We start from the raw sequence: 24,696 nt of genomic DNA on the forward strand, positions 1-24,696 counted from the left end.
TTCCACATATACACATTAATAAGAATATGATTGATTGAATGATTGTATACTGTTTAACGTCCCTCTCCAGAATATTTCACTGATATGGAGACGTCACAATTGCCGGTGAAGGGCTGCAAATTTAGGCCTATGCTCGGCACTTACGGCCTTTGAGCAGGAAAGGATCTTTATCGTGCCACACCTGCTGTGACACGGGGCCTCGGTTTATACGGTCTCATTCGAATGACCGCCCCATTTAGTCGCCTTTTACGACAAGCAAGGGGGTACTGAGGACCTATTCTAACCACGGGGCTAATAAGAATATGAAGAAATGCGCTTAATCAAATCTACGCTAACTTATTCAAAAGTCAACTTCCGCCAAATATCGTACACGCTAAATATAATACATTTACAGTATTTCGGCGACATACATATTTAAAATAAACAAATAGACACAAAAATATATAGAGCAATATAAAAGTAAAAGTGGTAGTACATTACACTTTATCTTTTTTTGTCGTTCTTAATTTGTCAAAAAAAAATCCTCACCAAGACACTTCAATTAAACCTCTGTATCAAAAATATAAATTCAATTTTAGGGCCTATATAAGGCTTAAATATGGACCCCCGAACCAGTGCCCAGGATGTGATACGATGTGACCTGTGTGAGACCGCTGTGGTACAGATGCACTGTGATTGTCAAACTGTGTAAGGCGTGTGTGGGAGAACATTCTACTGCCGACCTCTCAAAACCTCATAAAATTGTCGACTTTAAGAACAGAAAATCCAATAACCCCTACCCTGGATGTGTGACACATGATAAAGAACGATGTAAAATGTATTGTAAACAATGTGACATTCCTCTTTGCCATAAGTGCATTGCATCTGATTATCATCGAGGTCATAAGGTATCAGAAATTTCGCAAGCTCTTGATGACAAAATGTTCAGCATCGTCCTTGAACAAACTGAATTAAATGACGCAATTTATCCAACCTACCAGAATATTGCTTCTGATGTACAAAATAGAATGAGTCAATTAGAACAGGAATACGATGATCTCTTTACAGCCATAATAAAACATGGAGAGGACTGGCACAGCAAAATTGACAAACTTGTCCAGAAACTTATAGATGAAGTTAATGAGAGGAAAAACGAACAGATACAAACTCTACAGAAAAATCTTAATGAAATAAGAGAAAAAATGTCTACAATCAGGAATGAAATCAATTTCCTTGTGGAAGCTGTAGATTCTAAAGATATTTCAAAACTCTTTAGTGTTAAATCCAATGTAAAAGAATATAGACGAATTCCACCTACAATCATGCCACCTTTACCCAGATTCAAGACAAAAAGAATTGACGAAAGAGAACTTTGTACATTGTTTGGTGCTCTATCAACTTCGGATGAAAATGGAAGCAATTTGAAGATAGAAAAAGGATCATCAGAAGCTGGATCTTCTCCTCCAGTCAAACAACTGCTTGATGAACCTAATATTATCACAACCATAGACACTGGGTATGAAGATACCCTTTATAATGTGGCGTGTCGAAGTGATGAAGAAATCTGGACAAAAGGTTTTGGCAACATCGTGAAACTCTTCAACATCAATGAGGGATCACTATTCAGGTCAATCAAAACCACGTCAGGGAACATACCACCTCACGTGGCAGTAACAAAAGGTGGAGATCTAGTTTATACTGATGACATTGATAGAACTGTGAACATTGTTAATAATGGGAAGATAGAAAAGTTGATCAGTTTACAGAACTGTGTACCTCGCCATGTCTGTTGCAATTCATCTGGTGACCTCCTAGTTGTCCTTACTAATGAAAGAATCAGAATCGAAGTTGTCCGTTACAATGGTTTCATTGAAAAACAAAGGATTCAGTTCGATTATAAAGGCATACCTCTCTTTCCCCCTCTTACTACTAATACATGAACCTAGATAACTGTGTGTCTGACTTTGAGGGAAAATCTGTAGTGGTAGTCAGCCCGGCTGGAAAACTGAGATTCAGGTACACTGGACATACTCCTGCCCCAAAGTACCAACCATTCAATCCAAGAGGAATCACTACAGACAGTCAGAGTCACATCCTTACAGCTGATTTTGACAATCATTGTGTCCACATCATAGACCAGGATGGACAGTTCCTCCGTTACATATACTGTGGACTGATTGGACCACGGGGACTGTGTACAGATACAAATGATAATCTGTTTGTTGCTCAATGTTTGAATAAACAAGTGAAGAAAATCAAATATCTGAGGTGATATCTATCATTGTTGTAGATTGCAGTAGATTAGAGTAAACAATGAAGAAGTTTACTTATAGACATAACTTTGATTTCATGTAGACTGTTCCCCCTCCCAACAAGATTAAAATAAAATCAAAAGATGTATATTTATCAGCAGTCTGCTTGATCATTATACGGTTTATATATTTGTAAAAGTTTAGTTATTAATAATAAGTTAATATGATGTTAATATGTTTGAGTTAGTTAATATGATTGAATTATTTATTTGAAACGATCGATAAATAATATCAAGTACCATTAAATTTTATAATAGCTATTACCTCAATAACGTGCCATAACTCAGATTAGATAATAGATATATATTATATCATATAGTGTTTGGTTGAGGCTGGTAATATAAACTCACTAGAAACTGAAGAACTGGCAATATCAGGATGACTGATGAAGGTTTTTTTTGAGAAATAATAGACAACTTTCATTAGTATCTGAATGCTACAATCTCTTCTTGAATGTTTTTATAGAATGAATTTTGACAATTTCTAAAGATACCTTCGACGTTGGCTCTTCATATTCAAATTGAAAAGCACTATCTGAGAATATTAATGTCTGGGGGTATCCTTGAGGCTGGTACTATACACTCGCTATTTACTGAAGACGTGGCAAGTTATCAAGATGACTGCAAGTTTCTTTGATCATTGAGGCTGGCATTAGAAGTATCTTAATAACTATCAAAGTTAAAACGAGAGCCTTTATATTCTCTTGACCATTATATAACAGAATTACTGTCAAAGAATCTAAATGCCTGGAAATTTCCTGTCTTGTTTCCGTGCTGGTTGTAATGGAGAGCCCTGAAACACTGTTTACAGAAAAAGCTGGGATCCTCCAGAGCACGTTCACTGTTGTATGCCATCCATCTAGAATGTAGAACAAGTAAAGAACAAAATATCTGAAAGCATTATTGTTCCCATGAGTACTATATAACAGAATTACTGTCAAAGAATCTAAATACCTGGAAATTCCCTATCTTGTTTCCATGCTGGTCGTAATGGAGAGACTGGACACACTGTTCACAGAAAAATCTAGGATCCTCCGGAGCATGCTCACTGTTGTACACTGTTGTACACCATCCACCTAGAATACAGGACAGCTGATTTAATAACAAACTAAAGAACGTCTTATTAAACAACAAAATGCAGGACAAGAGATTGAATGACAACATAATTATATGAAAACTCACTAAAACATACGCAACAATCAAATACAGGTCAATTCAATGACATCAAATAGTATAAGTCATTTAACAGCAAACTTAAGGTCAATTTTCAACAAACTATTTCTATCCAATGAATATCAACATAATCTAATACAATTTACTTTCAATATTTACCTAGAAGCATACATTTGGTTTGGTTCTTCAGACGTTTGTTTGTAACAAAAGGATACTCTCTGATACCTTGTGTATCCTGAGGACATAACATCCTACAACGAATTAAATGGCTGTAAATTACAAATTAATATTAATCAAATTGGCGTTGAACTGCCAAGCACGTTTCATAAAACATTAAACTCATTAAATTATCACTCCGTAATTGTAAAAAGAATTATCATCATAATTTTGTTTTATTCAAGAAAAAAAATTTAATCAGATGAAATCATCCTATATAATCAGAAACATATGATAATAATACCAAATTGTTTTTGTTAACTTTTCAAACATTTCTTTTAAAATCTACATGTACATGTATTTGTGTACCTGATATCAGAGAATACAATGAGGTATTCACAGTCCCCCTGGTGCATGTTAACGTAGGGTTGTCCCAGTCTGAGGGTCAGGTCCAGGAATGACGTGTCCTCCATAGAAGATATCTGCATGGATCCTATCTCCGGGGCCGGGTCCTTGGACCAGTCACAAATCACTCTTAAATAATATTAAATTTGTTAGACTGAATTAACAAACTGTGCTACCTCCTCGATCTCATTCCCACTTCATGTACAAAATCAAAAAAAAAAGAGAGAGAGTGAGAGGAACATCACTTGCTTACCTTCACATCTTATGTTTTCTCATTCTTTTCCTTTTCATATATAACATTTGATTTTGCATTTCAAAATTGTATGTTAATTTTACCAGACTATGTTTATGTTAAGTTTAAGAAAAAAAACTATATTTACTGGCCATAGTCAATTGCACCACTGTAAAGGAAATCATTATAAAAACAACCCTCAATGTAGAAAAACCCAGATTTGTAGAGATCCTGAAATAAAAATAAGTTGGTCAAGACATACTTGTATTCAATATAGAAGTATTGAAATAAAATTAATAAAAGAAAATGGTTGAATAGTGTTGATTCTGTATGAATTGTGACAAAAATAGGTGAATTTTGGGGTTAAAGCATTCTGAACTCTGTGATATGAATTTAAAATTCAGGGTGACTCTGTGTTTGCATTGATTGTATGTTGTTCTACATCCCATTTGAATATTTTGCCACTCATAAGGTCCATTTTGTAGTGAGGGTTCTTTATTTTGCCAAATCTTCCCAAGTGAGTATTTTTGATCCACTTCGAACAAAGGTTTATGTGGATTTGAGGGGCTTAAAACCCTTGACTTGGAAAGATGACTGTGACATGAGACATTGTTTTTCAGGTCCAATCAGAAAGACCTGTGACTTATAGTGCCAGGTCCTTGGCCAAGCAACAATCAAGAAGTGAAAGCTTCATTACTTGACTACCATTGGTGTTTTTTTTTAAATTGCCTAGATGCTAATTACTATACGTGATTGTACCTTCACTCGTAAAAATACTGTAGATTCCTTGAACAATTCATCCTTACACTGGAGCCTTAACTAATTATAAGGGAAAATATAACGAATTTGGCCCAAATATAAAACCAAAACCATGGACCAAGAGGGCATAATTCTATTTTATGTAGAAGGATGTGTGTTCATAATTTAAAATCAAAGAAGGCTTTAAAGGCTGTAGTTTAACACATATCCAATTTTACTTTACTAAAGGGTCTGAACGGCAAAGCCCCTGGACACAAAGGTCAAGAATTTCACAAATTGGCGGACTCTGGCTCCAAGAGATATGGATATCCTGATATTAACATTTATCAATTTTACTTCATTTAAGAATATGTTAATATGTACCTTAATAAAATAGTTTAATTCGGCTCAACCATTACACAGAACGACTGAAAATTTTCAAAAAAAATGTATCATGCATCATCCTCCAGGCGCGTAGCATCGTTTTTGAAAGTGGGGGGGGGGGGGCAACCTGAGAAAATTTTTTTTTTACTCACCGGAAAAATTTGACAAGCAAAAAAAAAAAAAAAAAAAAAAAAAACCAAAATTAAAAGTTACCCAAACTCGAAAATCTTATTTCGTGGGGGGGGGGGGGGGGGGGGGAGTAGTGGCCAAGTTTTTCAAAGCCAACTTACTATCACTTCCAATTTTTTCCTCACAATCATTGCTATCACTATACTATGGTTATAAAGTGGGGGGGCCAACCATCCTATCAATGAACATTTACTATAGTAAAGGTTATGTTGGGGAAAAAAGTGGGGGGCCAGGCCCCCCTGGCCCCCCCGGATACTACGTCCCTGTTCTCATCCAGTTGCAAAATATCAGGTGGAAATGCATGTCTACGATGGAAATACCCCCTTTCATACTCCCACCCCATTTGTTCTACATCAAGCATGAAATGACTGAACTTTTTATTCCAGTTTATCTATAACATATCTAATCCCACAAGTTGAACTCAATACTTTTATTACATTGATACGTGCTCTTTATCCTACTGATAATGGTAAATTATGTGATTTATAATGATTTGCAAATTTTACTGCCCATATTTAAAGTTTTAAAATGTGTTAAGGTACAGTAGGTTGTTTGAATTTAAATACCAGTACACATCAACAAGGAAATAAAATACCTGACAGGTAATAATACAGGTGTCATGTGATCAGAGTACATAGAGACAGTTTATATTTAGATTTAACATTAACAGGACACCCGCCATTACTGTCTGAAGTCAGGTAATGCATTTTTTTAGTTGTGATTCTTGTTTATATATCCACCTTCAGTTGCCTGCATAAACTAAATGTCAGAAAAATTTACTCACTATAAGAAGTGGCAAAGGAGGTGGGAGGTGTCAAGTAATATAACGTGACTCCATTTATTAGATTATTATTGGCCTTAAATTGAGATACAAGTAGGTACATGTATTTCAAATCCCAACAATGTTTTGACTTGGAACAATATGTTTTTATAATTACATATAAATTCATACATCTTTTCCAATCAAAGTAAACAACAAAGGAAAGGGATAATGTATAATTTATATTAGCACTGCAGATGATTTTAATCATACCTGCATCCTCCCTCCCAACAATTACATATACCCCCATACACAAAACAGAAGAGTAGTATTTGCCATTTCTTCAGTTAAAAAAAATATTGTTTTCAACTAAAAACATTCTATTTCACAGACAAAGAAAGTTTTTAATTAAAGACTACATGTATCCCCTCCAACTTAAAAAAACACATAAACTGATAAAAAGTTAAGAAAAATTCGAACAATGTAAGAGGAACAGATTAATTTGTAACACGAGACGTATGCTTAAATTTAAAGTCTTTTTGATTCAATTTTTATTGTCTTTCTTAATTTTTTGTAAACAAAACTCTCAGAGATGATTCAGTTATCTAGGTATTTGTCACCTAAATGCCGTGGTGGTTAGAGCGTCTGCTCTGGCGAATTCCACAGTGGGACTTGGAGACTGGCCCTTTGGAAGAGATCTTATTTGTAAACCCAGGTCCTATGTCGCAGTAGGTGCTGGCACAAAAAAAAGATCCCTAAGAGCTGAGTACAGGACAAAATTTGCCTCTCCATATGAGTGAAAAAATCTCAAGAGGGACATTAAACAACATACGTATAAACAAACAAAATCTATTTGTATCATCCACAATTATCATTCAATTCCAGGGTCTAAGGTTCGAATATGGACCCCCGTACCAGTGCCCAAGACGTAATGCGATGTGACCTATGTAAGACCGCTGTGGTACAGATGCACTGTGATACATGTCTTGTCAACCTGTGTACGGCCTGTGTTGGAAATCATATGATCTCTGATCAATATATCAATCACAAAGTTGTCACTTTTCAGACCAGAAAATCCACTCCCATCTACCCTGGATGTGTCATTCATGACAAAGAACGATGTAAAATGTACTGTAAACAATGTAATATTCCTGTATGCACTAAATGCATTGCATCTGATGAACACCTAGGTCACAAATTATCAGAAATATTACAAATTCTAGATGAAAAAAAGGACAGTATCATCCAAGAACAGATTGAATTAAATGACACTATTCATCCAACCTACCAGGACATTGCCTCTGATGTACAAAACAGAATGAGTCAGTTACAAAAGGAATATGTAGATCTCTCAACAGCCATAACAAAACATGGAGAGGACTGGCACAGAGACTCTGACAAACTTGTCAAAAAACTTACAGCTGATGTTGAGGATATTAAAAACACACAGTTACAAACTCTACGGAAACAAATGGATGAAATAAACAAGACAATGTCTGACATCAAGAATGAAATCAATTCACTTGAGGATGCTGTTGCCTCGAAAGACATTTCCAAAGTCTATAGTGTTAAATCCAAAATAGAAAAATATAGAAAGCTTCCACCAAAAATCGTACCTTCTTTACCCAAATTCTTTCCAGGAAAAATCCAATTAGAACTTTGTAAACTGTTTGGATCCTTATCATTAAGTTCTATTACTTCAAATAAACATGACTACAACATGACGACATCACAGAAATCTTCAGAAGCTGGATCCTCTCCTCCAGTCAAACAGCTGCTTGATGAACCAGAGACTGTCACCACCATAGACACTGGGGATAGAGAACTTCACAATGTGGCCTGTCTGAGTGATGAAGAAATCTGGACAAGTGGATGTGACAGCACCATGAAACTTTATAGCATCAATCAGGGATCACTACTCAAGTCAATAAACACCAGGTCAGGGAACATGCCAGGTGACATAGCAGTGACAAAAAATGGAGATCTAGTTTATACTGATGACAAAGATAGAACTGTGAACATTGTGAAGAATGAAAAGATAGTGGAGATGATCAGACTACAAAACTGGATACCTTTGAGTGTCTGTAGTACCTCCTGTGGTGACCTCCTTGTTATCATGGGCAATGATGTCATAACACAAATAAGAGTTGTCCGTTACTCTGGCTCCACAAAGAAACAAACCATCCAGGTTTATGATAAAGGTAACCTTGTCTACTCTAACTCTCATGAGAAATACATGACAGAGAACAAGAACCTGGATATCTGTGTGTCTGACAATGGAGCTGAAGCAGTGGCGGTAGTCAATCAGGCCGGGAAACTGAGATTCAGGTACACTGGACATACTCCTGCTACAAGGAAGAGACCATTCGATCCAGTGGGAATCATCACAGACAGTCAGAGTCACATACTTACGGCTGACTTTAACAATGAATGTGTCCACATCATAGACCAGGATGGACAGTTCCTCCGTTATATAGATTGTGGACTGAGTTATCCCATTGGACTGTGTACAGATACAACTGACAATCTGTTTGTTGCTCAATATAAAAACAAAGTGAATAAAATCAAACATCTGCAATAAAATCCACCAGCAATGTATATTACAGTATAAACAAGATTATTCCAGGGAATCACAATTTTTGCCTTATGCACCGATAGAAAATTAAGCACACTAGAGATGTTTGTAAAACAATAATGCCCCCCTCCCCCAAATAATTGAAATTTTTCTAACACCAAGGAACATAACTCTGTCAAAAACTGGTCCGGTCGTACCCATAACAGAACTTGTCCTAGATATTCTTATGATTAATATGTATACCAAATTTGATTTCAATATGTGGAACATATGTGGAACATAAATGGATACTGATGGTGGGCCGACAGACAGACCGACCAACGGACCAACCGACAGAGCGCTGCAAACAATATCATACCTCCTAACCTTATTAGCATAAATCGGAAGAATTTGGAGATAACCGTAATAAAATATGAACAAAATCCGTAAACGTCCGAACAGCTTTCCTCGCGAGAACTCAACGAGAGCAACATGCCAGTGGTGAAAATCGAGAGAGAAATTCAGCATGAAAAAAGAGGTAAAACTTTATATTTTCTCGATTTATAAGGTTTGTAAATTGCAAAAAGTTGAAAAACAAACGTTTCTTTACTTGAAAAGTGAAAGTAGGTATACAGTTTCTCATTCTGTCAAGTGCTATTGCACTTTAAAGTATCAAAACAGCACCTCTCGATTTTGTAAACATGTTTCCACGTGGAAGGGAGTATTTGTGTCGGTCAAGATTAACCCACATACATTGATTTAGTAAACAAAAACACTCGTAAGTAGAATTTTATTTATTTTTTCGATTACCTGTTGCACAAATTGGCTAAATATTTCATGGAATGTTTGTCAAATGATGTTAATAGCATGTCTTAATTGAAGAGAAAATGCAGGTGTGCTATAGGCCGTTCCTACTTGTAAGGTAGTCTACCATGTATGCATATATGCAGAATTATGCGTATAAAAGTGTTTATTCTTACTTATCAATACCCAGTGATTTGTGAGAACCATATGTGTGTTTTTTTAAATGCAAACGTAAGGCAACTTTTTTTTCCGAAACATACTATTAAACGGCAAATTTACGTCACCCCCCATTCCTACGGACCAAGAGACTAAAATTTAAATCTATCCGCACTCGTTTGTATGCACAAGAAGTTCTTCCGAATTTCCTCTACACATATACATGTGTACCTGGATAAAGGTTTGTTTACATTTGTTTGCAGTTTTAATAGTGTCAGCTGTTTATATCAATCATGCAGTTTACTTTTCACTAGAGCCTACTGATAAAAAAAATGGTTACTTTTCTAATTTTATATCATAGATATTATGATCAGATGCATGATGTCAATGCATGCAGTTCTCACATACTTGTGTATATATCAGACATGAAACTTCACATATGTAAGTTTATGAAAGTTTTTGAATATTTCTATGTTTTCTACTTTTTTCCCTTTAAATGTATTGCCCAACTAAAACTAGCTAATGAGATACTAGTATAAATATTATAAAACTAGAGGTACTGTGCATGAGCAATGAGTCTGACACTAAATTAAATGATACCCACAGCTTCCCATATGAATATAATGACAGTGTACATGTTTTGCTATGGAAAACCCAAAATATGTGTTGGATCAAAAAGAAAAATAGAAGATGCACCACTGCAATATGTAATAAAGATTCTGTGAAAGTCTCATCAAATATCACTCAGTGGTATGAGCTGAGGAATTAGCGGATAAGAGATGGGTACCCCAAAGCGTAACAGAAGGACAGACATTCCAATTGCTTTTAAAATATACCCTCCCACTTTTCAAGCGGAGGGTATGATAAATTACAGACATGCATCAATGTGTGTCTATGTGATCAATGTAAACATAATTTACATTGATGTTTTGCATTTTTGTTTGTAAGAATACATGTATCTAATTTACATGAAAAGGTTTGGGTTAGGGTTAGACACACACACACACACACACACACACACAGAGTGAGAGATGTTGATAAAAAGGGACAATATAATTGAAAATAATGCATGATCAGTGAATTTTTGTTTTCGTTTAATGCTCAAAGATTTAATCACATTTCGTTCTATTTTCTGCAGATCCTTTAATAATAAAGAATGGGTGGAAATATTCTCACATCATGCTGCATAACAGTACATGTAAGTTCAAAGGCAGAAGAAAATCCATTAAAAGGGACAGTATAAATACAGTTGGTTGTATGTTTCAACAAACAATTTAATGAACTAAAAATCATGCCAATAGATAAATCAGCATATTATGCAAACTTAAAATGATTCAGATATTTTTCTGATTTGCCTGTAGTGTAATGATGTTTGTCAGTATTTTTCATTCAGTTTTTTTTTTCACATAATTGCAAATGCATGCATTTTATTTGGATTAATTAAATTTAGAGGATTGTATTAATTTATTAATCATAATTGTAGTTCAGCTGTAACAAAACAAATCTGATGAAAGCTTCAACCAGGAGAATAGGAAAGGATGTCAAGGCCAAAGAGAAGGTATGCTAATAACTGGTACATGTAATGATATGTTATTGATGTAAATAGACTAAAGCAATAGAATAGTGAGAACAATAGTAATCCATAGACAAAAAAATTAAATCAATTCTTTTCCAGAATAGGAAAGTCATGATAAGTCACTCTGAGATAGTTCAGAGCAGATTTATATATGTTCAGATCATATAGGTATAGGGTGGGGTGGTGCCACAGTAGGGGGGGTTCAAAGTTTTATTTTGGAATATTTAAGGCTGAAGCCTTTTATAAAATCTTTTCAAGATTATCATGGCCACCATACATCATATTCTTTTGTATGAATACATCTTAGTATAGAACTCCAAAATCAAGGGTAATGGATGTGCCATAATTTAAAAGACAGAATGTTTATGTTGAAAGTCCTTTGTAAATATTGGAAAATCATTTTGTTTATTTCTTGGCTTTAAATTAAGTAGAGCTCCAGATTAAAATAATTTCAGTTTTCATAATTTAAATTCCTATTTTAAGGAGACTTGAGTTATTAATATCTTGAGTTTCAATTTTTCAATTAATCTTTAAATATCAAACTAGCTGCAACTTAGAATAGCTGGTTATGAATAATCTGCAGAGCTCACAAACTAGATAAGGTCAAAAAGCTACAATTTTCAGAGAGAAAGCAATATTTTGGAGTTATAGAAAAGGGGCATAACTCTCATCATGATAGTAAGTGATGGATGATAAATGTGAAAAATGTGTGCTGTTGGAAATCAAGTGAATACAGTGCAGTCTAATTAAGTACAATTAAATAACAGTACACATGTATCTTAAAATCAAAAAACTTTGACTACCTAGGGTATGTTGACTTTCATGACAATATTACAAATTGGATGAATGATTTGCAAACACTTTGCATTGCATATGTTTTACTTTTGTTAATTTAATTACCTCATTTTGCGCAGATCTCTTTCTCATGCAGATTATTAATTAACAATGATAGATTGAATTAGCAACTGTAAATGACATATATGAATTTTATATACTCTGTTTAGAGTTGAACTTTGGTAAATATCTTGAACACAGAGTGATATCTTGAATACATTGAGATATCAAAGTCATTTTAAAGTCCCTTGAATGACCTGGATCTTTTGGATATGTTAGTTACTGAGCAGTCCAATAAGCCTTTCAAGATAACAAGTGTGGCTTTATTTTATTGATTCAATTAATTTATGATGAATTATAAATATATCAATCATATACTTTATGCTAATGTATTAACATTTTATATTTTTCAGGCCATATAACAAATAGTTGCTGAATTCATGAAGACTGGGATGATACAGTACTTTTCGACTCTTATGTACCATATCTAAACATCATTTGAGGATCCCTTTCTAAGAAAAGAAGAATTTGCATATTCAAAGACTCTTTAGTTTATTGTTTGTTTGTATTTTGTTTAACGTTCTTCTTGAGAATTTTTTACTCATATGGGGATGCCAACATTTGCCGATGGAGAGCTGCAAATTTTGTCCTTTACTTGGCACACATGGCTAATTGAGCAATGAGGGATCTTTTTGGTGCTAGCATCTACTGCAACACAGGACCTCTGTATATACAGTCTTAACTCTATGTCCGACAGTGGGATTTCGAACCAGCAATTTAATGATCAACTCCTTACTCATGACTCTTGAGCAGACGCTCTTGCCACTGCACCACGCAGGTGACTTCATAGGTTGTAAAATAATAAGATAGGATTTATAACTTAAAACTGGTGTTTTTAATAAATTCAGTCACAGTATAGAAATGTTTGGAATAAAGGGGGGTAATAGCTAGCTCTCACTGGTATTGATGCTTAGACTACATGTATATGAATTACATAATTTGATTACACATTTATTTTAAACCAGATCAGTAAAGAAAGAAACACTTAATTATTTTTATTATGAATTTTATTATAAGGTTGATTATCTTTAAAAAATGGAACTTGAATCTTTTTGATTAGGAAGAAAAAATAATAAACAGAATGTACATGTGCACTTAGTTTTGTTTATTGAAAAATATTCAACATTTGCAAATCTTGTGAAGGATATCTAAATATTTTTTTTTTATTTTATAAATTTTTACTTCATTTTTAAACAGCAGAGTCTTTATTATAACATACGCCCTGTAATATACAATTTATTTGTTGTTGAATATTCCATTGTCTGTCTACATGTAGTGCTTAGTAAATTTCTTGTAAATACAAACATGATTGCAAGCAGTTTGTTTACTCTGTCTTTTTTTCAATATGAGTCATGATATATAAATTGTGTGCATATCCGTTTAAATTATTTTTGTTGAATTCATTTAACAAAGAAAAAAAATAACTGAATATAATTATGTAGATAGATACATGTACCTTCTAGAAATATTTACATGTACTAGTAGCTGCAGATATGTAGCTTATGTGAAATCAGGTACAGTTGAAAATCAATTTACCTGTATTCATTGAACAGAAATTTAGTGAACCTTTTCATATACATATGCAGTATTTTATACTGAAAATAGACTGTGTGTTAATGTTATACTCATTCAACATAAACATTGATCAGAAGTGATGTTGATGAAATAAAACATATATCTCACAATACATTTTCTTTTTTTCCCTCCAATTAATCACAATTTAAATGTCTATAAATTGATAAAAGAAACTGACTATACCATTAAAAATCTTGAGTTGTCTTTCCTTGTTTAAATAAAATATCTGATGCAATGAATGCTCCCTTGGGTTTATAACCCTGAATATTAATAAGGTTAGGAGGTGTGAATATGCTCCCCCCTTCTTCGTATTCGTACAATTTCAAACTAGAGATACTGTGAGCAATGAGCTCACTAAATGATACCCCGCCTCCCATAATGTCCATGTTTTGCTATATATTGTTTTACGGTAATGTGTAAAGAGGAATAACTGGTGGTATCTTATATTATTCGGAAACCGCCATATCTCACATCATAGGTAAGATTATAATAGCAGTGTCCATGTTTTATTATTAACCTAAAATACGTGTCGGATCAAAAAGTAAATTAGGAGGTCACAATGGCAGGAACATCTAAAACAACCTGAAGTTTCCAAATCTGGAAAATCATATTTTGTTGTGGTGATGTTTGGGGCACATTTTTCTTCTTTTTTTTCATAAAACATAAAACTTTGTAGGACCAAACCTTCAATTTTACCCATGCATGGAATTAACTGATTTTCAAATAAAAAAACCCATTACACCCTAACACATTTCGGACACGAGGGGTGATCAAAAAGTTCCCAAACTTTCTCTATTTCTAGAAAACCACAATTCAGATTAGAATGAAATTCAGTACACACATAGCCATACACAAGTTCTATAAATAGCATATGCTGAATAAAGTTTCTCTCCTTGTTTGTGACGTCACAATGTGATAATGACGTCACTATTTAGGTCACTTGTGACGAAAAATGGTTGTCTCAGTCCAACTCGTTCAACAAACGACTGTACAATTTATTGTATATCTTAGAAATCCCTCAACAGTATCATATAATAATTTGTAGACAGTTTATTGAGATAAATTAGTTCCTATAAATTCAATTAATGATTGGATTAATCGTTTTAGTGAAGGAAGGCTGATGGTTAAAAATGATACTTGTCATCTTGCCCAGTGAAAGCAAGTTTGAAAAGATATGTATTTTTAATTAAGCAATTTTCAATCAAAGACCTCCAATTAGCACTTTGAAAATAGTTGAATATTTGAACAATGATATAAGTATTAAATACTTAAGATCTCATTTACTTTAGATTTTAAACATATTAGATATGATAAAAAGGATGCATCCATTCTCTATCCACCTTGAATAAAGGTCTCTCCTGAGACAGAAGATTTGTGTTTTAATGGTCGCCATGCTTATTTTTGGAAAGTATATTATTATCCACCCATTCTGTTGCCGAGATATGACCATTTCTGACAAATGAACTGTTCTTGTCATAAAAATTAACTCACATGGAAAGAAATATAAAATTCAGAAAAACCTTTCAACTTTTGTGACAGAACGCTACGGAGGGGGTCACGTGACCGCCAATATCACGTGATTCGCGCATGCGCAGAACGGTGGTTGATGTGCATTAAAATCGGGGAGGATTAATTTAAAATATAATCAACATTAAAACCAAATATTGTTTCTTTTATGGAAGTTATTCAAATAGTTTGCGAACTTTTTGATCACCCCTCGTACATACTGTTGATCCGGGCTAGAATACCGGTAGGTCCCCAGTACCTCCTTGCTTGTCGTAAAAGGCGACTAAATGGGGCGGTCCTTCGGATGAGACCGTATAAACCGAGGCTCCGTGTCACAGCAGGTGGGGCACGATAAAGATCCCTCCCTGCTCAAGGGCCGTAAGTGCCGAGCATAGGCCTAAATTTGCAGCCCTTCACCAGCAATGGTGACGTCTCTATAATATCAGTGAAATATTCTGGAGAGGGACGTTAAACAGTATACAATCAATCAATCGTACATACTGTGTCTAATTAAATAGTGGTGTGATTTCATTGTGTCTTGAATCTTTTGTGGAATTTTTCACTACCGAAGAAAGAAACATGTCCTGAGGAATATTGTGTGCAGCATCCAGACGTGTTAATAACGGTCTATGTACACCAGCCTAACAAAATTAATCAAGGCTTTAACATGAAGGTACAGATCCCAAACACATCAAGTCATGTGATTCAGATACCTATGACCGACCATTGAGTTGTTTTTGGCGGCTTGTTTTATACCAATTATTAGGTCTTTGTTTTATCGGTGAGAGGCACATTGTTGAAATTAATTATCCCCGATTAGCTCTGTTTGATTAGAATTACAATCTGTGTCATTGGTGCATTTAGAGACATAAATAACAGATATTTGCAGCTGGTACTGATAGAATATGTAATGAAATGCTTAAACATGGTCAAACGGTCTTGGTACCAATATTACTGAAAATCTTTAATGGTTGCTTAACTCATGGATATTATCCTTCTTCATGGTGTGAAGGATACATTACTCCAGTATACAAATCTAACAATACTAATGATCCCAACAATTATAGAGGAATCACAATAACCAGCTCAATTGGCAAACTGTTTAACTATATTCTTAACTCAAGATTAGATAAATATTTAAAATGCAATGATAAAATCAATCCTTGTCAAATTGGATTTACAAAACAAGCTAGAACTTCAGATCATGTTTTTGTCTTGAAAACACTTGTTGAAAAATACTGCAAATCAAAAAAAGGGAAGCTATATGCTTGCTTAATTTGTTGACTTTCATAAGGCCTTCGATAGTATAAACCATGCTGGTCTGAAGCTTAAACTACTCAAAGCTGGTATTAGCACTAAATTTTACTCAATTGTTAAGGATATGTATTCTAAAAGCTATTCTTCTATTAAACTTGGTAACAAATTAATTGGTCACTTCCGTACTTACAATGGGGTTGGACAAGGTGATAACATGAGCCCAAACCTATTCAAAATTTATCTCAATGATCTATCAAATTATCTGTCAAATTCTAAAAGTTTTGTAAAATTAAACAATGATTCATCTATGTCCATTCATTGCCTAATGTATGCTGATGACATGGTACTTCTCTCCCCAACTGCTGAAGGTCTACAAGAAAAACTCGATATACTAAGTACATACTGTAAGGACTGGTGTCTCAAAGTTAATACAAAGAAAACAAAAATTATAGTCTTCAATTCATCTGGTAAACACGTTAAAAATTCCCTTCCATCTGGATAACAACAATATTGAATGTGTTAAACAATACAAGTATCTGGGTCTGACTGTTAATGCATCTGGAGCACTAAGTAATGCTAAAAATGATTGTTCTAACAAAGCCAAAAAAGCCTATTTCAAACTTCAAAAAGACTTTCTCACATTTAATCCATCAATTAGAACTGCTTTAAATGTATTTGACCACACTATTAAACCCATTATCCTGTATGGTTCGGAGTTATGGGTTGTTTTTTTTTTACCCAACAACCTCTAAATTTAAGAGAAATCCAAATATAACACTAGACAAAATATACCAAAGCTTAGAAGGCGAAATTCTAAATTTTAAATTTTACAAACATTTACTAATGGTTCATGGTAAAAGCAGCAATTTTGCTGTAAGATCTGAGCTAGGACGTTTGAATTTACATTTTGATGTCATTAAAAATATGTTGTTATACTGGCATAGATTAGAGAATCTAGATGGTGAATTTCCCTTGCTTAGTGAGGCTTTTAACTGCTCTAAAACACTACACCAAAATGGTTTTACTTCATGGTATTCTTGTGTTAACTTCTTACTTAACCATATTGATATTAAAATTAGTGATTTCCTAGGTATGTCAGCCCCACAATTTAAAACCAGTTTGAAAAGAATATTACTGAATTTCTATAAATTAACATGGGAAAAAGAAAAAAAATGGGAATTTACATAAAGATGGCAAATTGTCTACCTTTACCAGCATAAAGACTAAATTTTGTTTTGAACCTTATCTAGATATTCTTACAAACAATCAACATAGATCAGTTTTAACAAAGTTAAGAATATCGGCTCACAGGCTTAAAATTGAAATTGGACGTTACCAAAAAATACCTACAGAGGAACGAATTTGTTCACTTTGTCATCACAACGAGATTCAGGATGAAATTCATTTTCTCCTTGTATGTCCTCATCTTAATGTACAAAGACTTGAACTCATAAATATTTGTAAAATTAAATGTAAAAATTTTCAGTCTCTATCTTATGATAATCAATTTTATTGGCTCATGACTAATGAAGACCCAGACATCCTTAGATCACTTGCTGGATTCCTTAGTAATTTACCTTAATTGAAGATATTGTGATAAGCATAAAAAATTATATACCTCTTTCCCAGTTTCTTGCCTTTAACTATATATATATATATATATATATATATATATATATATATATATATATATATATATATATATATATATATATATATATATATATATATATATATATATGTATAAATTATATATATATTTGTATGTAACTTACAATACAATACATGTATGTATATTCAGTATATTTCTTATACACATTTTTTTGTTTTTTTTTAACAACTGCTCTTTATTTGTAATATCATCATCATGCTTGTTCTATCATTTGGATCCTCCTCCTTCTATTTGTACATCTTTTTGCTCCTCCGGGGGCCCAAATTGGATTAATAAAATCTTGTATCTTGTATCTTGTATTTGCTAGCCACCATTTATGTGTTTATTTATTATGACCCCCTTTGAAGAAGGGAGGGTATGTTGCTTTGCTGTTGTTAGTAAGTTGGTCAATCCACCAACAGTTTCAGTTCATTTTCTTTTCAGAGGTTGCACATACTGAAATGAAATTTGGCATAAAAATTGTTGGTAAAAATCAGAAATATGATTGACCTTGTTACCTGTTGCTTTTTATATTTTTCCTTTGTTATTGCATAAAAAAATACTGTAACATTATTCAATATATAAGATGTAAATATCTTATTTTATTATTGAAATAATTACAATTCATGATATAAATTGTGCAAGGTTAACAAAAGAGATCAAGGTATCTGAAGAATTTGTACAGTTGCAAATCTCTGGTTTGTATTTGATGCATTTCAGTACATGTAAATTTAATAAGATTAACAAAGAAACACAAGTCTGAGATATTGTTTTGATAAGTTTATGACTATTTTTGTCATCCTCACAATGTCAAGATTTTGAGATTTAGGATTCCCACGCAATCTGTGAAGATCTGATGTCAAAAAACATTCATATGACATTCATTATACCCCCCCTCGCTTGAAAAGTGGGAGGGTATACTGTAATCAGTATGTCCTCCGTCCGTCCGTCTGTACGCCCGTCTAGCTGTACGTCCGTCCGTCTGTCTGTTACGCTTTGGGGTACCCATCTCCGCAACTCCTCTTATACCACTGAGTGAAATTTAATGAAACTTTCACAGAATCTTTATTACATATTGCCATCTGTATACACTCACTAGTAACTGCAGTACCGGGTAAGTTATCAGGATCACTGAAGATTTCCTTAAGCAATGAGAGAGGTATCACAATTCACAAGTATCTTAATAACTACCAAAGTATCGACAAAAGCCTCATTGTTCCTGTGAGTACTATATAACAGAATTACTGTCAAAAAATCTAAACACCTGGAAATTCCCTATCTTGTTTCCATACTGGTCATAATGGAGAGATCGGAAACACTGTTCACAGAAAAAGCTGGGATCCTCCGGAGCATGCTCACTGTTGTAGGCCATCCATCTAGAATGTAGAACAACTAATTAAAGAACAAAATAGAGGGCAACTAATTAGACAACAAAAACTGGACATATGATCAAACAACAAAATAAAGGACAACTAATGAAACAACAAAATATGGGATAAGATATAATTGAATGACAATATATATGACAACTCCCTAAAAATACTCAACAACCAAGTACAGCACAATTTAACACCAATATACAGTGTAACTCATTTAACAGCAAAATACAGCTCAATTACACACTTCAAATACTTTCTCTCACGTGAATCTCAACATAATCTAATATAATTTACTGTCGATATTTACCTTGAAGCATGCATTTGGCAGACTCTTCATTTTGTCTGGTTCTTCAGACGTTTGTGTGTAACAAGAGGGTACTCTCTGATATCTTGTGTATCCTGAGGACTTAATATCCTACAACAAATTAAATGGTTGTAAATTACACTTTAATTATCAAACTGATGTTGAACTTGCAAGTATGTTTCAGGATTATAAAACCTATAAAATTATCATTTTGGGTACTGGGAACTCTGAAGAAAAAATAAAAATATCAGAAACTGTAAAAAATAATGATAACAATTTTCATTTTTCCAGAACCAAATTAGATAAAACCCTCCTTTGCATACAGTTCAGAAACAAATATAAAATTATTTTTCTTAACTTTCCACACAATATTTTTCTTTTAATAAAAACACGGGTTACCAATCTATTATTGTACTATAACCTAATATCAGAGAATACAATGAGGTGTTCACAGCCCCCCTGGTGCATGCAAAACGTAGGGTTGTCCCAGTCTGAGGGTCAGGTCCAGGAATGACGTGTCCTCCATAGAAGCTGTCTGCATGGCTCCTGTCTCCCTTACTGGGGCCTTGGCCCAGTCACGAATCACTCTGAAATAATATGATTTTTTAAGGTTGAATTAAGAAACTCAAACCACTTTACCTCCGTCTTCGAAATCAAAAACAATGGGAGAGAGAAAAGAGAGAGAATCGTCATCTCCATATCTTTCTCTTGCTAACTTTTACATTCAAACTTGTAATGTTTTCTCATACTTTAAATATGTATCATTTGCCATTTTAAAACTGCATGGTATTTCTGCCCTATTATGTATAGATTTAAGTTTAACAAAAATTATTTATTTACTGGCTGTAGTCAATTGTGCCACTGTCACGGAAATCATTATAAAAACAGCCTTCAATGTAGAGAAACCCAGATTTGTAGAGATCCTGTAATAAAAATAAGTTAATCAAGACATTTTCAATATAGAAGAATTGAAATGAAAATTAAAAGTGAAATGGTAAAAATTGTTGATTCTTTATGTATTATGACACATCCAGGGCTTCAAATCACTTACTCAGTGCCCAGGGTCATTGAACAGAGAGTGTTCTTTATTGTTCAAATACCTTCCATGACCATCTTCCCAAGTCAAGGGTTTTTGATCCGCTCTGCTCAAGGGTTTATGTAGATCGGAGCAGAGCGAACCTTCCCCCCCCCCCCCCCACCAATCAAAAAGTGAATGCTCTACCACTTAGCTACCATGGTTGTTTTGACATTGTATACATCTCTACAATGGAAACACCACCACTCCCTAACCCCATTTGTCCTGAATCAAGCATGAAAAGACTGAACCATTCATTTCAGTTTAAGAAATAAAATGTTAGAATTAAGTGTTAGAATTTGTTAAGACACAGAAGGTTGTTTGTATTTACATGTAAATACTAGTATCAGTACACATCAACCAGGAAGTAAAATACCTGACAGTTAGTACTACCTGTGATCAAAGTACATAGAGATAATCTATATATACATTTATCCTCAATAAGACACCCGCCATTACTGTCTGAAGTCAGGTAATATATTTTTATGTGATTCTTGTTAATATTCACCTTCATATGAACAAGATACATCAAATTAATCTCATAAGATATAATTAATTTCCTTAAGAGCAAGATCTATCTTATGCATAAAATGGCCCTGTATTTATATCAATTAATTAACTATCTCCCTCTTTCCCATTTCATATATCAAAATAAAGTGGACACTTGGTGCTTTCATTTTCCGTAAAAAAAAATTCGTTTGAGAATCCAGTTATTGGAAAACACGTTCGAGAAATTGCAATGTTCTTGAAATTTGCAGAAAACATGCGTATTTGACTACCTTCAGCAAAGAATTAAAATATGAGCACAGCCCACGATCCAAAAAATAAAACATGTTCTTAATCATTAGAAACAGATCTTTCATTATGCATTTGCATATTTTGGATCAGAGGTTGTGTTCTATATGAAATATTGAAAAAAAATTCTTCAACTTTAGGTCATTTTCAAAGGAATTTATAGGATATGAGGAAAATAACGTATTTTATGACGTCATAATGCATTGACTAGATGGGAAATTACGTCACGATTAATAGATATGTGGTCAAGAACACTCCAAGTGATAAATAATGCAATTGCAACCAAAACTAGTTGGTTCTGATTTTCCAAAAAATCTCAGGGACGAATAAGGCCAAAAGTGGCTCGTGCTCTTTATCTTGACCTTCATAAACACTTTCAGAACTAAATAAAGCAAAAATGTGCTGACTACAGGTAGACTGGCACTCAATAACTGGAATACATCTGCAAATGGGGGATTCAAATAACATAGCAGGTGTAACGTTGAATTTTGACCCGGGTTGAAAATTGACCCGGGAGTCATTTTTCAACGTTGAATACTGAGACCAAAGGTGTTGAATTTAGACCCTAATCCGTTGAAAACTGAGCCGGGTCGTGGAATTTTGATCATGAAACCGGTTCAAAATTCAACAGCATAAAAACACATATTTATGATTGGGTTTTCACTACTGTGACTTAATTCATAGGTATGAGGCCCCGTTTTGGTATTTACTGGAAAAAGTAATATCCCCTATTTGAATAAGTGATATCACCTGTTCCAATAGATGATATCACCTATTTGATTTGAATTTGTGATATCACCAATTCGAAAAGGTAATATCACTTATTCGAATTGGTGATATCGCCTATTCGATTGGGTGATATCACCTTTTCGAACAGCTGTAGTTTTTTTTGGCTTACAAATTAATTTCTTTCACTTATATATCATGTAAACAACAAGAAAATCGTAGAAAACGCATGGAAATTGGGTAGTCCGTATTTTCTTGGTTCCAATGGTAATCTATATATTATAGGATCATTCATTAATGACTGTTGTAAGAAACTCAAATAGGTAATCGAAAAGGTGATGCCACTTTTTCAAATAGGTGATAGCACCTATTTAGCACGAAAAGGTGATATCACATTTTATTTAAGCTCTCTGACTTGATCACATGATTAAGTATATAACAGCATAAAGACTTGAGTTACTATTTATAGAATCTGATATGCATATTGACTTCATGTTTTTTTTCTTGTGATCATATGCTATATTGCAGGAATCCTTTTAGAAAATTTCATTAAAGTGAGTGACATCGATCCCCCCCCCCCCCCCTGCCTGGTTTTCTTATAGAACAAGTGTTAAAATTTAGATGAATTTTTGTAAAAACAGAAATAATATTGATTTCTCAATTAAAGATAATATAGAATATGACTTGATGTTTCTGAAAAAAAGATTACTACAACTTGTATTAATATTTTTTAATGTTCCGTAATTGATGAGACGTTACAATGCCTTAAAGTCTTTAATTAGGATCTACATGTACTTTATATAAAAACATATTGGATATCTTTGTCAAAAATTGATACGAGACATAATCAAATAATTAAAGCAATATGAGCTGGATTCTTGAGAATTTTATTTTGCTGGTAAAATGTTATTATGATTTATCTGTATGTAATCTAAACCATTATCATCAATAAGACCAAAATAAAGTTTAAAAATGAACAGAAGAAATATTTCTGAACAACTGAATATACTTAAGGAATCACTGTCTAGTTTTGAGAGTATGCCAGGGCATCAACAATAGTGGGAAACATGGGATATCCCATGTTTCCCACTATTGTTGATGTCCCTGGCATACTCTCAAAACTAGACAGTGATTCCTTATATTTCCATTTCATTGTGAAATAAAATTGTAGATTTAGACTTTAAAAATGTAGACATAGACTTAAATCACACGAGGACTTCCATGCTAATTTCAATAGTCCTCGCCCACTGACGTCAAACACAAAGGCAGCCACACGAGATTTACATGCATATTTGGCCTCCTTAGCGTCAGACACAGAGACAGATGCGCACGAGATTTGCATGCGTATTAGGCCTCCTTAGCTCCTGACCTATCGACCTGCCTAATTTACATTCCGGCAGAATTATCAAAAAATAAAATCCGACAACTTTCAAAGAGTTATCACAGAGAAAAAAATTAGAAATGGAAATATAGTATTATATAAGATATCATTATTGTACAGGACGACAATAATTCAATTTTGCTTCAATCAAAGCTTATAAAAAGTTCTCCCATAGCAAATATGAACAAAAGAAGTTTATAAACGTTCTATTTTCCTGTCATTGAAATAGTTATTGACAAATTTGAAATATTTATTTCCGATGTCAAACATGCAGCTCATATTGCTTTAAATTAGCATTCTGAATAACTAAATCCTCTATAATTACTCCATCAATGTATAAAACGAAACATTTATTTAATATTAAACAGCAAAAGCTTAATTTATGCTGATCCCTAGACTCTAAGTCTTGAAGAGAGAAAACTTGTGCCTTATTCCCAAAATTTTCAAATTTTGTTTTGTCAATCTATGTGATAAAATGATTTATATTCGATAATAATGTGAAACTTTACATTCCTATTCAATTGAGTTAACAACCAATTCTAGTTTAATTTGTCATATTTCCCAGAATGCAATCATGGCAATTATTGAAAAAGAAAAAAAAACATCGCATAGGAAATCATAGAGATAAAATTATGTAATAACATGAGAAGTTTATCGAATAGGAATCGTATTTTTTCGAATAGAAATGGATGCTATTATGTTTTCGAACAACAACTTTATTGCATATAAACAATAA

The 24,696-nt window shown here is 33.6% G+C and overlaps 4 protein-coding genes, 1 long non-coding RNA gene and 1 pseudogene across 5 annotated transcripts; 4 read left to right on the forward strand and 2 right to left on the reverse strand.

The window, feature by feature from the left end:
• The first annotated feature begins 920 nt into the window (after positions 1-920).
• Positions 921-1,919, forward strand: LOC134241538 (uncharacterized). Its single transcript, XM_062723577.1, has one exon. The coding sequence runs from the start codon at positions 921-923 to the stop codon at positions 1,917-1,919; it is 999 nt and encodes a 332-aa protein (XP_062579561.1).
• On the forward strand, positions 1,916-2,251 carry LOC134241539 (E3 ubiquitin-protein ligase TRIM71-like). Its single transcript, XM_062723578.1, has one exon. It carries the CDS (start codon positions 1,916-1,918, stop codon positions 2,249-2,251), a length of 336 nt encoding a protein of 111 aa, XP_062579562.1.
• A 750-nt stretch (positions 2,252-3,001) lies between these two features.
• LOC134241540 (snRNA-activating protein complex subunit 3-like) lies at positions 3,002-5,698 on the reverse strand. Its single transcript, XM_062723580.1, has 6 exons — positions 5,669-5,698; positions 4,405-4,487; positions 3,989-4,153; positions 3,623-3,714; positions 3,300-3,366; positions 3,002-3,149 (listed from the first exon to the last, which is right to left on the reverse strand). The coding sequence occupies exons 1-6, from the start codon at positions 5,696-5,698 to the stop codon at positions 3,002-3,004; spliced, it is 585 nt and encodes a 194-aa protein (XP_062579564.1).
• Positions 5,699-6,236: 538 nt separating this feature from the next.
• On the forward strand, positions 6,237-9,785 carry LOC134241541 (tripartite motif-containing protein 55-like). Its single transcript, XM_062723581.1, has 3 exons — positions 6,237-6,265; positions 7,213-8,856; positions 9,764-9,785. Exons 2-3 carry the CDS (start codon positions 7,229-7,231, stop codon positions 9,783-9,785), a joined length of 1,650 nt encoding a protein of 549 aa, XP_062579565.1. The 5' UTR covers positions 6,237-6,265; positions 7,213-7,228.
• A 1,191-nt stretch (positions 9,786-10,976) lies between these two features.
• Positions 10,977-13,184, forward strand: LOC134241545 (uncharacterized). The gene is made up of 3 exons (XR_009986682.1): positions 10,977-11,039; positions 11,325-11,399; positions 12,665-13,184. It is a non-coding gene; the product is annotated as an uncharacterized LOC134241545 (long non-coding RNA).
• Positions 13,185-19,467: 6,283 nt separating this feature from the next.
• On the reverse strand, positions 19,468-20,755 carry LOC134241542 (snRNA-activating protein complex subunit 3-like; annotated as a pseudogene).
• Positions 20,756-24,696: the final 3,941 nt, after the last annotated feature.

This window comes from Saccostrea cucullata, unplaced genomic scaffold (assembly GCF_032062105.1).
Source record: "Saccostrea cucullata isolate Sc308-1 unplaced genomic scaffold, CSIRO_AGI_Scuc_v1 ctg2956, whole genome shotgun sequence".
NCBI classification, from domain to species: Eukaryota; Metazoa; Mollusca; class Bivalvia; order Ostreida; family Ostreidae; genus Saccostrea; species Saccostrea cuccullata.